General features: G+C 49.0%; 1 protein-coding gene across 1 annotated transcript; it reads left to right on the forward strand.

Moving 5' to 3' along the window:
* The first annotated feature begins 7,582 nt into the window (after positions 1 to 7,582).
* On the forward strand, positions 7,583 to 9,742 carry LOC104698996 (uncharacterized). Its single transcript, XM_010414360.1, has 3 exons — positions 7,583 to 8,222; positions 8,410 to 9,029; positions 9,251 to 9,742. The coding sequence occupies exons 1-3, from the start codon at positions 7,583 to 7,585 to the stop codon at positions 9,740 to 9,742; spliced, it is 1,752 nt and encodes a 583-aa protein (XP_010412662.1).
* Positions 9,743 to 12,006: the final 2,264 nt, after the last annotated feature.

Consider the following 12,006-nt stretch of genomic DNA (forward strand, 5'->3'; position numbering starts at 1 on the left):
TACTTCTGAAGCCTGGGTTTCCGAACGAATGAGAGTTCTTCGCAGCCAACAGCTCACGGACTCTCTTCAACCACACCAACCTTGTAGTCACAGGCATGACAATAACCCAATCTGTCATAAGAGAACCTACAAAAAAATGAAAGAAGCGAATAGTGGAGAGCAAAGTAACTAGAAGGATATATTTATAAGGGGAACCACGATATTTCCCAAGGAGGGACAGCCAATCAGTGGGTCTCGAAAACCTCACCCACTGAATGGACAACACAAGTCATAAAGTGAAAAGCGTGCGATAACAAAATCAAAAGGTCCAAAAGCAATGTCCAAAAGGAAACGAAACAAAGTACACGAAGTCGACCCCAAAAACACGGCGAGTCAAATACAAACAGAAATTTTACACCAGGCCGGTAACCGGAGAATCGCGCCCAGGAGTTGGAGGAACATCACCTCGAACGCCCTCGTCCTCTGACCCCTCGGCTTCAGTCTCGTCGTCCTGCCCTTCGGTGTTTCTGCTCTCTGTAGACCCAATCCATTGAGGGATCGCATGCAGAGTTTCAGAGAAAACCGTGGAGATGTTGAAGTTAGAGTCGACAAGTCAGGAATATCGAACTCCTCCACTTCGGCCTTCAGCTGGGACATCACAGCCAAGACCCTTTCCTGGACCCCCTCGGGGAGAAGAGAAATCTGGCCCTCAACAAAAAGTGATTCCAGCATCTGCACGTTCCCAGCAGCTTGATTATATTCGAGGAACTTCTCCCTGGACGCTTCGATGGCGTCGGCGTGTTCCGTATGCTTCGACAACAGCCTCTGTGCGCGACCGGCCAATTTATGATAAAAGCTAAGCTTCTCAAAAAGACCGAACTCCTCACGACGATCCCTAAGCCTTTTGGTCTCGGAGCTGAGGGTAAGACAAAGTCCGTTGGAGGCGGAGTTGGATTCTTTAAGCTTCGAACGAAGATCGTCCCTCCCGAAATCAAACCCCGAAGATGATGCTCCAGCTTCGAGACCTCGTCGCTTAGCCTCTGGTTAGAACGCACGGCCTCGCTGAGCTGGGCTTCAAGACGTTCAATCCTGTCTGAGTGGTTCAGGAGATTGGAACCGGAAGCCTCCAGTTTGCGGATCCGACGCTCGTAGCAAAAAATCGTACGATTAGTGCGCGCAACGAGCTGTAAAACGCAGAATTAACAGAAGGAAAGGAGGGAAGAAATCAAGTCAAAAAGAAGAATGAACGAACCTCGAAGACAGTCTGAGCGATGTCGGTAACAATATCGACCTCGAGTGGGAGTCGTCCGGAAAGGGCCGAGCAGCAGAGGTATGGGTGAATTCCCAGCGGTAGTCCGCTGTCTTCTATTTTTTTGAAGGATCAAATCGCTCCTGACCCAAACCTTCCTTCCTCTTCTGAGGGCCATCAAGCACCACGACCTGACGACCAGAGGAATCGCCGAGTTTCCTTCCATGGAGCATCTTGACAGCCCCTACGTGTTGATTCGAGGGGATAGTACTGGTTTTAGCGGGCTGTTTTCCTTCGCGAATCTCCGCGGAACGACAAGCTGAAGGAGGGGCGTCACGAGACGAACCAACATCAGGAGTATGGGTTTCTGGATCGATGTCCGAATGAATCCTTGGATGAGGTGGGGGCATCGCCACGGACGCTTGACGGTAGCGAGCAGACGCGTTAGGGATAGTCATGTTCAGCTTCCCCATCGTTCCAGCTGAAGACAGTCAACAAGGACATTAGTATAAAGGTATGGCGAACGAAACCACCATTAGAAAAGAAAAACGACTCACCAGTTTTCTTCTTCGGTGAGGCTTGGTTTCTCTTTGAAAGATCCTTTTTGGGCTCGGTACCCGGCCAAACATAAGGACAGAAAAGCTTGATCGCGTCTATTTCGGTTTAAAACATAAGGACAAACGGCTCCCTTGGTTTTATTTTGAATTTTAGTTTGTCTTGTTTACGTTTGTTTATGTTTAAAATTTCGACGCGCGGTGGTCGGCTTACTTGTTTTCCTTCTAGGAATTCTGCGAGATGCGACTCGGCTTTTAGAGGAGTCAACGACTCGTGATTTGATTTTGTTGACTCGGGATTATGGGTGCAACGTAGGGGGTCGACTTCCCTTTTCCACTAAGAGTAGTGAGTTTCTTCTCGGCTTATTACTCGGCTAAGGTGCGACGCGTGATGGTCGGCTTATTCATTTTGCGATTCGCGAGTCGGCTTAGGTTGTTATGTCGGAACATCAGACTGTTACCGGGCCAAGGTGACAGGTGAAAACATATACTCAAAAATTGAAGATTAAAGATTTTATTATTGGCGGTTGCGCCCCGTGAACAGGACTGCCTACGTACCCTCAAATCAGAAGGGATCAAGCCAATAGACTCGGTCGTCTCTTTTTTTTTTTTTTTTTTAATAATAGAAACGCTTCAAGTGCATCGAGTTCCAAGATCGCGGAATCGGTTTGCCACTTATTGTGAGTACCTCGTACACGCCTGGGTGAACAACCTTTGATACTTGGTATGGCCCTTCCCAATTAGCTCTAATTTTTCCAGCGTTTGGCTTGGCGGTGTTCTCGAAGACTTTTCGCAAGACGAGATCCCCCTCGTCGAAGTGTCAATTATGGACTTTCTTGTTGTAATACTTGGCCGCAGCGAGTTGGTAATTCTGAATTCGCAGGAATGCTCTGTCGCGTTCCTCTTCTAACTCGTCGAGTCTGTCCATTAGCATCTGATTGTTAAGTGCGGTATCTTGGACGAGCATTTTTCAGCAAAGGCTAGAACTTCCAACCTCGGCGAGAGATTTAGCTTCCATCCCATAGTCTAGGGAAAATGGGGTTTGTCCCGTGGCTTGTCGTGGGGTCGTCCGGTAGGACCAGAGCACCCCGTGAATCTCGTCGGCCCAAGCGCCTTTCTTGGCATCCATTCTTTTCTTTAACCGGTCGAGAATGGTTTCTTCGTTACTTCCGCCTGCTCGTTCCCTTGTGGATACCTCGGGGTAGACTTTCGTAATTTGATTGGCCATCTGGCGCAAAATTCTTCGAACTGAAGGGAGATAATTTGGGAGCCGTTATCAGTAACTATCTCATATGGTAGCCCATGTCGGCAAATGATGAATTTCCATACGAATAGTTGGACGTCCTTAGCTTTTATGTTGGCGTAAGACTCGGCTTCTACCCACTTCGTAAAGTAGTCGGTTAGGACAAGGATGTAACGTTTTTGCCTCGACGTGGGGAGTGGGCCAATTATGTCCATCGCCCATAGAATGAATGGGTACGGGGCTACTCCGGCTCGGAGAAGTTCCGTAGGTTGATGGATAATGGGCGCATGACGTTGACACTTCTCGCACTTGGCGACAATCTTCTCACAGTCAAATATCATAGTTGGCCAATAATGGCCGTGTTTTTAATGCGCAGTGCCAGGGCTCGTCCTCCCGAATGGTTCCCTCCGGCTCCCTCGTTCGGTATCTTCGCCGTGTAGGCAAATGAGTAGGGGTATAGTGGGCGGCCTTCGTCAGGGTATAGTGGGCGGCCTTCATCAGGGTATAGTGGGCGGCCTTCGTCTTCAACCGTTGTTTCACCCACTTGTCTGCCAGATAAGCGCGGATCTCGACTCGCCAATCTATCTTGTCGTTGTCACAGGGAGGTTCAAAGTCTCGTGTTGACGTTGCGGCCTTCCATGTGGTTCTGATCTCGTTCGGCTGATGAAGTGCGAGGCAGGTCGCCGGCTGAGCTTCCTTAATACTCGGCGTGTCAATGCTTTCAACTGGTATGATGCGTCGGAGATCGGGGTCGGAGGTCGAGGTGAGTGCTGCCAGGGCGTTGGCCGGAGTGTTATCTCCCCTTGGGATTTTGATCAACTCGAACTCGCTGAAACGCTTAGAGAGAATCCGAACAATGTCGAGGTAAGCCGCCATAGGTTCGCTTTTAGCATCGTACTCGCCGCTGAAATGGCTGGCGACGAGCTGAGAGTCACAAAAGGCGCGAATTCGCATGATCCCCATTCCATCTGCAAGATTTAGGCCGGCGATCAGTGCTTCATATTCGGCGACATAGTTCGATGCCTGGAAACATAGTCGTAATGATTGCTCTAGAATTTTTCCTGTCAGGGATGTTAGGCGGATCCCTTCCCCGGACCAAGGTGCGAAGAGGTTCCCTCGACGTGCAGAGTCCACCTTTCGTTCGAACTGTTGTTAATTAGCTCGTCGTTGCCGAGAGGGAGCTCGATCAAAAAATCTGCCAATACTTGAGACTTGGCGGCTGGGCGGGCGCGGTACTCGATATCGTACTCACTGAGCTCTATCGCCCACTTGGTTAGTCGTCTGGACTGGTTCGGGCTGTGGAGGATTGTTCGCAGAGGTTGATTGGTCAAGATGGCAACAGTATACGACTGAAAGTACGGACGAAGTTTTCTCGCAAAGGTGACGACCGCCAAAGAAACCTTTTCGACCGTTGGGTAGCGTGTCTCGGCATCGTCGAGCGACTTGCTGATGTAAAAAATAGGTCGTTGTTCTCCTCGATCGTCCTTGACTAGTACTCCACTGACGGCAGATGCTGATATGGCGATGTATAGGAACAGAGTCTCGTCGTGTTCCGGCTTAGCAAGGACAGGCAGGGTTGACAGGTATTCTTTCAGTTTGGCAACTCCTCATGACAGGCTTGACTCCACTCGAATTTTCCTTTCGTTTTGAGAAGCTGGTAGAACGGGAGACACTTATCAGTGGATCGCGAAATGAAGCAATTCAAGGTGGCTATCCGACCAGTTAGCCGTTGCACTTCCATGGCGTTCTTTGGTGCGGGTAGGTCTATGATAGCTTTGATCTGCTTTGGATTTGCTTCAATACCTGGCCGGGTTAATAGGTAACCGAGAAACTCCCCGGCCTTGACCGCGAAGGTGCACTTTGTCGGATTCAGTTTCATACCGTACTTGTTTAGCGTATCAAAACATTGTCGGAGGTGCGTTATGTGTTCGTTGGCTTTTCTCGATTTGACGAGCATGTCATCAATGTATACTTCCATAGTTCTACCGAGCTGTTTGGCGAACATCTTATTAACCAATCGTTGGTAGGTGGCTCCCGCATTTTTCAAGCCGAGCAGCATGACCTTGTAACAATAGGTCCCTCGGTCGGTGATGAATGAGGTCTTTTCCTGGTCGTCTTTATGCATTAAGATCTGATTGTACCTTGAGAATGCATCCATAAACGTCAGAATTTCTTGGTAGTGGCAAACTATCCTTTGGACAAGCCTGTTTTAGGTCGGTGAAATCGACGCATATTCTCCACTTTCCGTTCTTCTTTTTGACGACCACTGGATTTGCTAACCACTCCTGGTACTTTACCTCGGTAATCGAACCGGCTCCGTGTAGCTTTTCCACCTCGTCGTTAACCGCCTGCGATCGCTCTGGTCCAAACTTTCTCCTCTTTTGCTTTCATGTCCTCCATTGACCATGCGAAGGTTGCTGCATTAGTTTGTAGAAAGAGGATAAGCTCGTTGCGCATCTCTGGGGTTAATTCTGTTCCGATGTTCACATGCCTCTTTACGTCGCTGACCCGTTGCTTTGAATTCTATAATTTCTTCGCCGTGCGCATCTTGTGCTCAATCAAAAAGCATGCCCTCACACTTTGTTGGTTACCGTGCAATGTTTATACGCCCTTTGGGGTCGGGAACTTGACGTACTGATGGTACGTTGATGGAATGGCTCGCATCTTGTGGAGCCACGAGGTTCCCAGGATTACGTTCTAGATGGTAGGCTTATCAATGACGGCGAACCGGAATTACCGAGTTGTTCCCCCAACGAAGATTGGTAGATTTATGTTGCCAATTGTCATAAGGGAATCCTGTAACGCCCGCAATCCCGAATAGGATCGTAGGCTGTGGCTTGGTCCGAGATGGTAGGGAGATCTTGGACAAGTCGGGGAAGAGCTACTCGTTAGCTCGGTTAATGGGGAAAATACGAGCCAAGTAGGGGACAAAGATCGGTCAGCTCCGGACAGCTCTCGGCCAGCTGCGGACAGCTCTCGGCCAGCTGCAGACAGCTCGATCCAGCTCGACCCAGCTCGGCCCAGCTCGACAAGCTGGACGGTAGTGGACGGTGTACCGGTCAGCTGGGGAGCTCGTGGCCGAAAGGACACGGTCGAACGGGTATGGCCGAGCGTACACAAGTGAACAGGAGCGATTGAACAGATTCGTCCGAAGGGTGCCTTTTAGGGCCAAAACCGCGGCCCAGGACCCTATAGAAAGAGGGCATTTCTCTCATTTGGAGGAGGATCGAAAACAGAAATACCACAGTAAACTCGAGAGTGCGAGTATAATATTGGGAAGAGAGTTCGGCGAGTAAGACCTAAGGGTCGGAGGTACGGTACAATACCGACCTTATGGTTCTAGGGAATGGGGTAGTTGCATGTGCATAAGCATTTATAATGCTTCGGTTGGTTAAGTTGGTCGGAGGAAAGGGGGTGCGGCTCGGTCGTGATACGGCCGAACTGATGCGCATGCTACCTCCCTACCGACCAATGTACCATCCGGGGTGTCTGAGCTCGGACGGTTCGGACGGAGAAAAGTACATGCGGCTCGACGACTGGACGGGGATCTATTCAGATACCTCGGTACACCGTCGATCTGATGCGCGGGATAACTCTCTACCGTCCAACCGCCGTACTGGATGGTTATTATGATCTAGCGTGCATTGCATGATACTGCACAGCCTAAGGGAAAGGTTATTGATGGTTACTTGGATTGCAGGAAAGGAGGGTGATCGCGGAAAGGGAACTGCTTAGGTGCGAGACTCATGGCCGGGATGATGAGTGGTGGTGATAAGGGTAGCTAGGATCTATTATACAAATTGTACTAGCTTATTATGCAAACTCATAAGTTGATACAATGTTTGAATGTTTGCTTTACTCTAAGTTATATCATATAGACTCTAAACATTGAACCACATAATGTGCGAATGAACCTTGTTTAAAGAATGGACCGTATAATATGACTAAGTACCGAGTAAAGGACGAGAGAACCTCACCGACCATCGGATCAGAGTCTTTCAAGTTGGTATCAGAGCATGCTTGGTTCTAGGACCAGTAGTATGGGTTTTGCGTATCACCACTCATCGGCTTAATGGGATCTCGCGGTAGTTGTTCTTACTATTATCGGTTTATTTTTTAACCGTGACTAGAGTGCATAAGTTTTGCAGATGGGTAAGAGCAACAAGGAAAAGAAAAGGAAGGGCAAGGAAGTGGCCGATGAGACCACTGATCAAATCGTGGCTGACAAAGCATTTTCCGGGAAGCTCATTGGAACATATGTCGAGACTTAAGACAAAGCATTTTCCGGAAAGCTCGGATCCAATCGTGGCTGACGAGTGGAGGAGTCGACTTGTAAGGAATTTCAATTATACTCGCTGCCCAGAGGAGTACCAAAAGGACATTGCTGTCCATTTCCTGGAAGAGGAAGCACATGATTAGTGGGTGATAGTTATGAAACAGAAAGGTGGACAAGCCCTAAACTTTGCGGACTTTGAGAAGGAATTCAACAAGAAATTCTTTCCTCTGGAGGCTTGGGACCGACTGGAAAGTGCGTACCTGAACCTCGTATAAGGGGATATGACGGTACGTGCATATGATGCTGAATTCAGTCGCCTTAGGCGCTTTGTTGGGAAGGAGATCGAGGATGAGAAAGCACAAGTCCGTCGCTTTATCCGCGGACTTAGGGTGGACATCCGCAACCATTGCGTGAATGGTGTCTTTAACTCGGTCGTGGATATGGTTGAAAGGGTGGCCATGATCGAAGCTGGGCTGGAGGAAGAGAAACAGCTTAGACGCGAGAAGGTTTCTTTGCGTTCGACCCACCCAGCCAAAACCACTGACCGAAAAAGGAAATGGGAAAAGGTGGATAACGCAAGGTCTGACGCCAAGTATGGGGAGTGCAGGACTTGCGGAAAACACCACCGCGGTACTTGCTGGAAGGTCGTGGGTGCATGTAGTCATTGTGGAAGCAGGGATCATGCGATCCGGAACTGTCCAAGGATGGAAAATGGCAATGGGCCAAGGTCCTGCTACTTGTGCGGAAAGGAGGGACATTTTAAGAGGGAACGTCCGAAGCTTGATGAGGGAAGACAGAACCACCAACGTGGAAATCGTGGCGAGGAATCTTTACCGCCACCACCAAAGAGACAAGTCGTCGCACCACGCGTGTACGAGCTGTCCAAGGACACTGCTGCTGGGAATTTCAGGGCGATTACTGGTATGTTACGAGAACCTTTCTAAGTTCAATTCACGCATTACATAGCATCATAATGCATTTGAAAGGGGGATATGGGTACTTAGCATTCTAGAGGAATGTGTAGGGACCTTAAGTATATGTGGTGTGGAAACGCACACCTTGTTTGATTCGGGGGCCACACACTGTTTTGTGAGCCCTGAAATGATAGGGAGAGGTGGGTTCAGGCGTGAACCAAACACCGGATATGGATTGGTCCGAGCAGCCGACGGGCAGGTGATGTACCCGTACGGTGTAGTTCGTGAAATTTTGGTCATTGTCAATGGTGTTGATATGCCTACTGACCGAATCATTGTTCCACTCATGAAACACAATGTTATCCTTGGTATGGACTCGTTGGGAAAGTACAAAGCTCACATTGACTGTCACCGAGGGCGAGTAAATTTTGAGGGAAAGGATGGGACATTGAGATTCCAGGGAATAAGGTCAACTTCGGGGAGTTTGATTATCTCAGCAATCCAGGCGGAAAGGATGTTGGAGAAAGGTTGTGAGGCATACTTAGCCACAATAACAACGAATGAAGTTGGGGAAAAGGCGGAATTGGATGATATTCCAATAGCCAACGAATTTGCCGATGTGTTTGAAGCGGTACGGGGAGTGCCGCCGGATAGGTCAGATCCATTCACCATCGAGCTAGAACCGGGGACGACCCCTATATCTAAAGCGCCTTACTGGATGGCACCGGCAGAAATGGCGGAGTTAAAGAAACAATTGGGAGAATTGTTGGAGAAAGGATTTATCAGACCAAGTAGTTCACCATGGGGTGCACCGGTATTGTTTGTGTAGAAAAAGGATGGTAGCTTCAGGCTATGCATTGATTACTGGGGGCTGAACAGGGTTACAGTGAAAAATAAGTACCCATTGCCCCGGATAGACGAGTTGTTGGATAATCTCCGAGGTGCAAAGTGGTTCTTAAAGATAGACTTAGCCTCGGGGTACCATCAAATTCCGATAGATCCAACGGACATTCAAAAAGCGGCATTCTGAACTAGGTATGGCCACTTCGAGTTGTTGTCATGCCATTCGGACTGACCAATGCACCGGCAGCCTTCATGAAGATGATGAACGGTGTATTCCGAGAATTCTTGGATGAGTTTGTCATCATCTTCATCGATGACATACTTGTCTACTCTAAGGATTGGGAGACTCATCGGAATCACTTAAGGGCTGTCTTGGAGCGGTTAAGGGAGCAAAAGCTTTTCGCGAAGTTAGGCAAATGCTCATTTTGGCAAAAGAGTGTCGGATTCCTTGGACACATTGTCTCGGACCAGGGAGTGTCCGTGGATCCGGAAAAGATAAGGTCGATAAAGGACTGGCCACGTCCAAAGAATGCCAACGAGATAAGGACTTTTCTCGGGTTGGCTGGATATTACCAAAGGTTTGTCAAAGGCTTTGCAAGTATGTCTCAGCCAATGACACGGTTGACGGGAAAGGACACTAAGTCCAATGGTCGGAAGAATGCGAGAAAAGTTTCTCGGAGTTAAAGACGATGCTCATAAGTGCTCCGGTACTGGTGCTACCGGAAGCGGACGAGCCGTACGTGGTGTACACTGATGCTTCTATAACGGGGCTAGGCTGTGTGCTGACGCAAAAGGGTGGTGTAATCTCATATGCTTCAAGGCAATTGCGTAAGCACAAAGGGAATTACCCAACGCACGACTTAGAGATGGCCGCGGTGGTGTTCGCGTTGAAGATCTGGCGTTCATACCTCTATGGAGCCAAAGTTCAAATCTTCACCGACCACAAGAGTCTAAAGTACATATTCACCCAGCTGGAGTTAAATCTAAGGCAAAGGAGGTGGATGGAGTTTGTCGCAGATAACGACTTAGACATCGCCTATCACGCAGGAAAGGCAAATCAAGTCGCGGATGCCTTAAGTAGGAGACGTTGGGACGTGGAAGCAAAGAAAAATCAGGAAACATTGGTTTACATGATGGGGTTTGAGCCACTAGGCCTGGGAGCGGTTGATCAAGCGGATTTACTCAGTAGAATTCGCTTGGCTCAAGAAAAGGACGAGGAACTTAAGAGTTGGGCGGAGAACAATAAGACGGAGTTCCAGACATCGAAAAATGGTACCATTGTGGTGAATGGACGAGTATGTGTGCCGCAAAACAAGGAGATAAGGGGGGAAATTTTAAAGGAGGCGTACCAGTCTAAGTTATCGATCCACCCTGGTTCGACCAAGATGTATCGCGATCTAAAACGATACTATCACTGGAAGGGAATGAAAAGAGATGTGGCCGCGTGGGTTGCCAAGTGTAAAACCTGTCAACTCGTCAAGGCCGAACATCAAGTGCCAAGCGGACTAGTCCAAAGTCTACCCATGCAGGAATGGAAATGGGATCATGTGACGATGGAATTTGTGATCGGATTGCCTATGAGTAAGCTAAATCATGATGCGGTTTGTGTAGTGGTGGACAGATTGACCAAATCTGCACACTTCATCGCAACCGCGGAAACAGATTGAGCCGAGGTAATTGTGGGCAGGTACATCGACGAGATCGTCCGGTTGCACGGAGTGCCGATGAGTATTGTCTTGGACCGTGATACGCGGTTCACTTCACATTTCTGGAAAGCTTTTCAAAAGGCGTTGGGAAAAAGGGTGAACCTGAGTACGGCCTACCCCCCACAAACTGATGGGCAGTCCGAGAGAACAATTCAGACACTCGAGGACATGTTGCGAGCTTGTGTACTGGATTGGGGCAGAAGCTGAGAAAAGTACTTGAACTTGGTGGAATTCGCATACAACAATAGCTACCAAGCTAGTATTGGAATGTCGCCTTATGAAGCGCTTTATGGCCGGGCATGTCGAACGCCATTGTGCTGGACGCCGGTTGGGGAACGGACGTTATTCGGACCGGAAATGACGGCCGAAAAGTTAAAGTTCTTAAAAATCAAGTTAAAGGAAGCCCAAAACCGACATAAGAGTTATGGGGACAAGCGCCGGAAGGAGTTGGAGTTTGAAGTGGGCGACCCGGTGTATCTTAAAGCCATGACATACAAGGGGAAAGGGCGTTTCACTAAGAGGAAAATTTTGAGCCCAAGGTATGTTGGTCCATACAAGGTGATTAAACGAGTAGGTACTGTGGCGTACAAACTGGAGTTACCACCGAAGTTAGACGCTTTCCATAAGGTTTTCCATGTGTCACAACTTCGGAAATGCCTAAGTGAAGAGGATGAGGTAGTCGAAGATGTCCCATCCGAGTTGCAAGAAAACCTGACGATGGAAGCAACACCTATTCGGATCATTGATCGAATGGTAAAGGAAATGCGCAGGAAAAAGATAAACATGGTAAAGATCTTGTGGAACTGCGGTGGATGAGAAGAAGCTACTTGGGAGACTGAAAACAAGATGAAGGTCGATTATCCTAAGTGGTTTAAGGAGATGAGTGCAGATCAACTTGATCCGGATTCGGGGACGAATCCCTTTCAAGGGGGGGGGGGGGGGGGAGACTTGTAACGCCGGCGATCCTGAATAGGATCGTAGGCTGTGGCTTGGTCCGGAATGGTAGGGAGATCTCGGACAAGACGGGGAAGAGCTACTCGTTAGCTCGGTTAATGGGGAAAAAATGAGCCAAGTAGGGGACAAAGATCGTTCAGCTCCGGACAGCTCTCGGCCAGTTGCGGACAGCTCTCGGCCAGCTGCGAGCAGCTCGACCCAGCTCGACAAGCTGGACGGTAGTGGACGGTGTACCGGTCAGCTGGGGAGCTCGTGACCGAAAAGGCACGGTCGAACGGGTATGGCCAA

The sequence above is a fragment of the Camelina sativa genome, chromosome 6, assembly GCF_030686135.1.
Source record: "Camelina sativa cultivar CO46 ecotype springtype chromosome 6, ASM3068613v1".
Taxonomy (NCBI): Eukaryota; Viridiplantae; Streptophyta; class Magnoliopsida; order Brassicales; family Brassicaceae; genus Camelina; species Camelina sativa.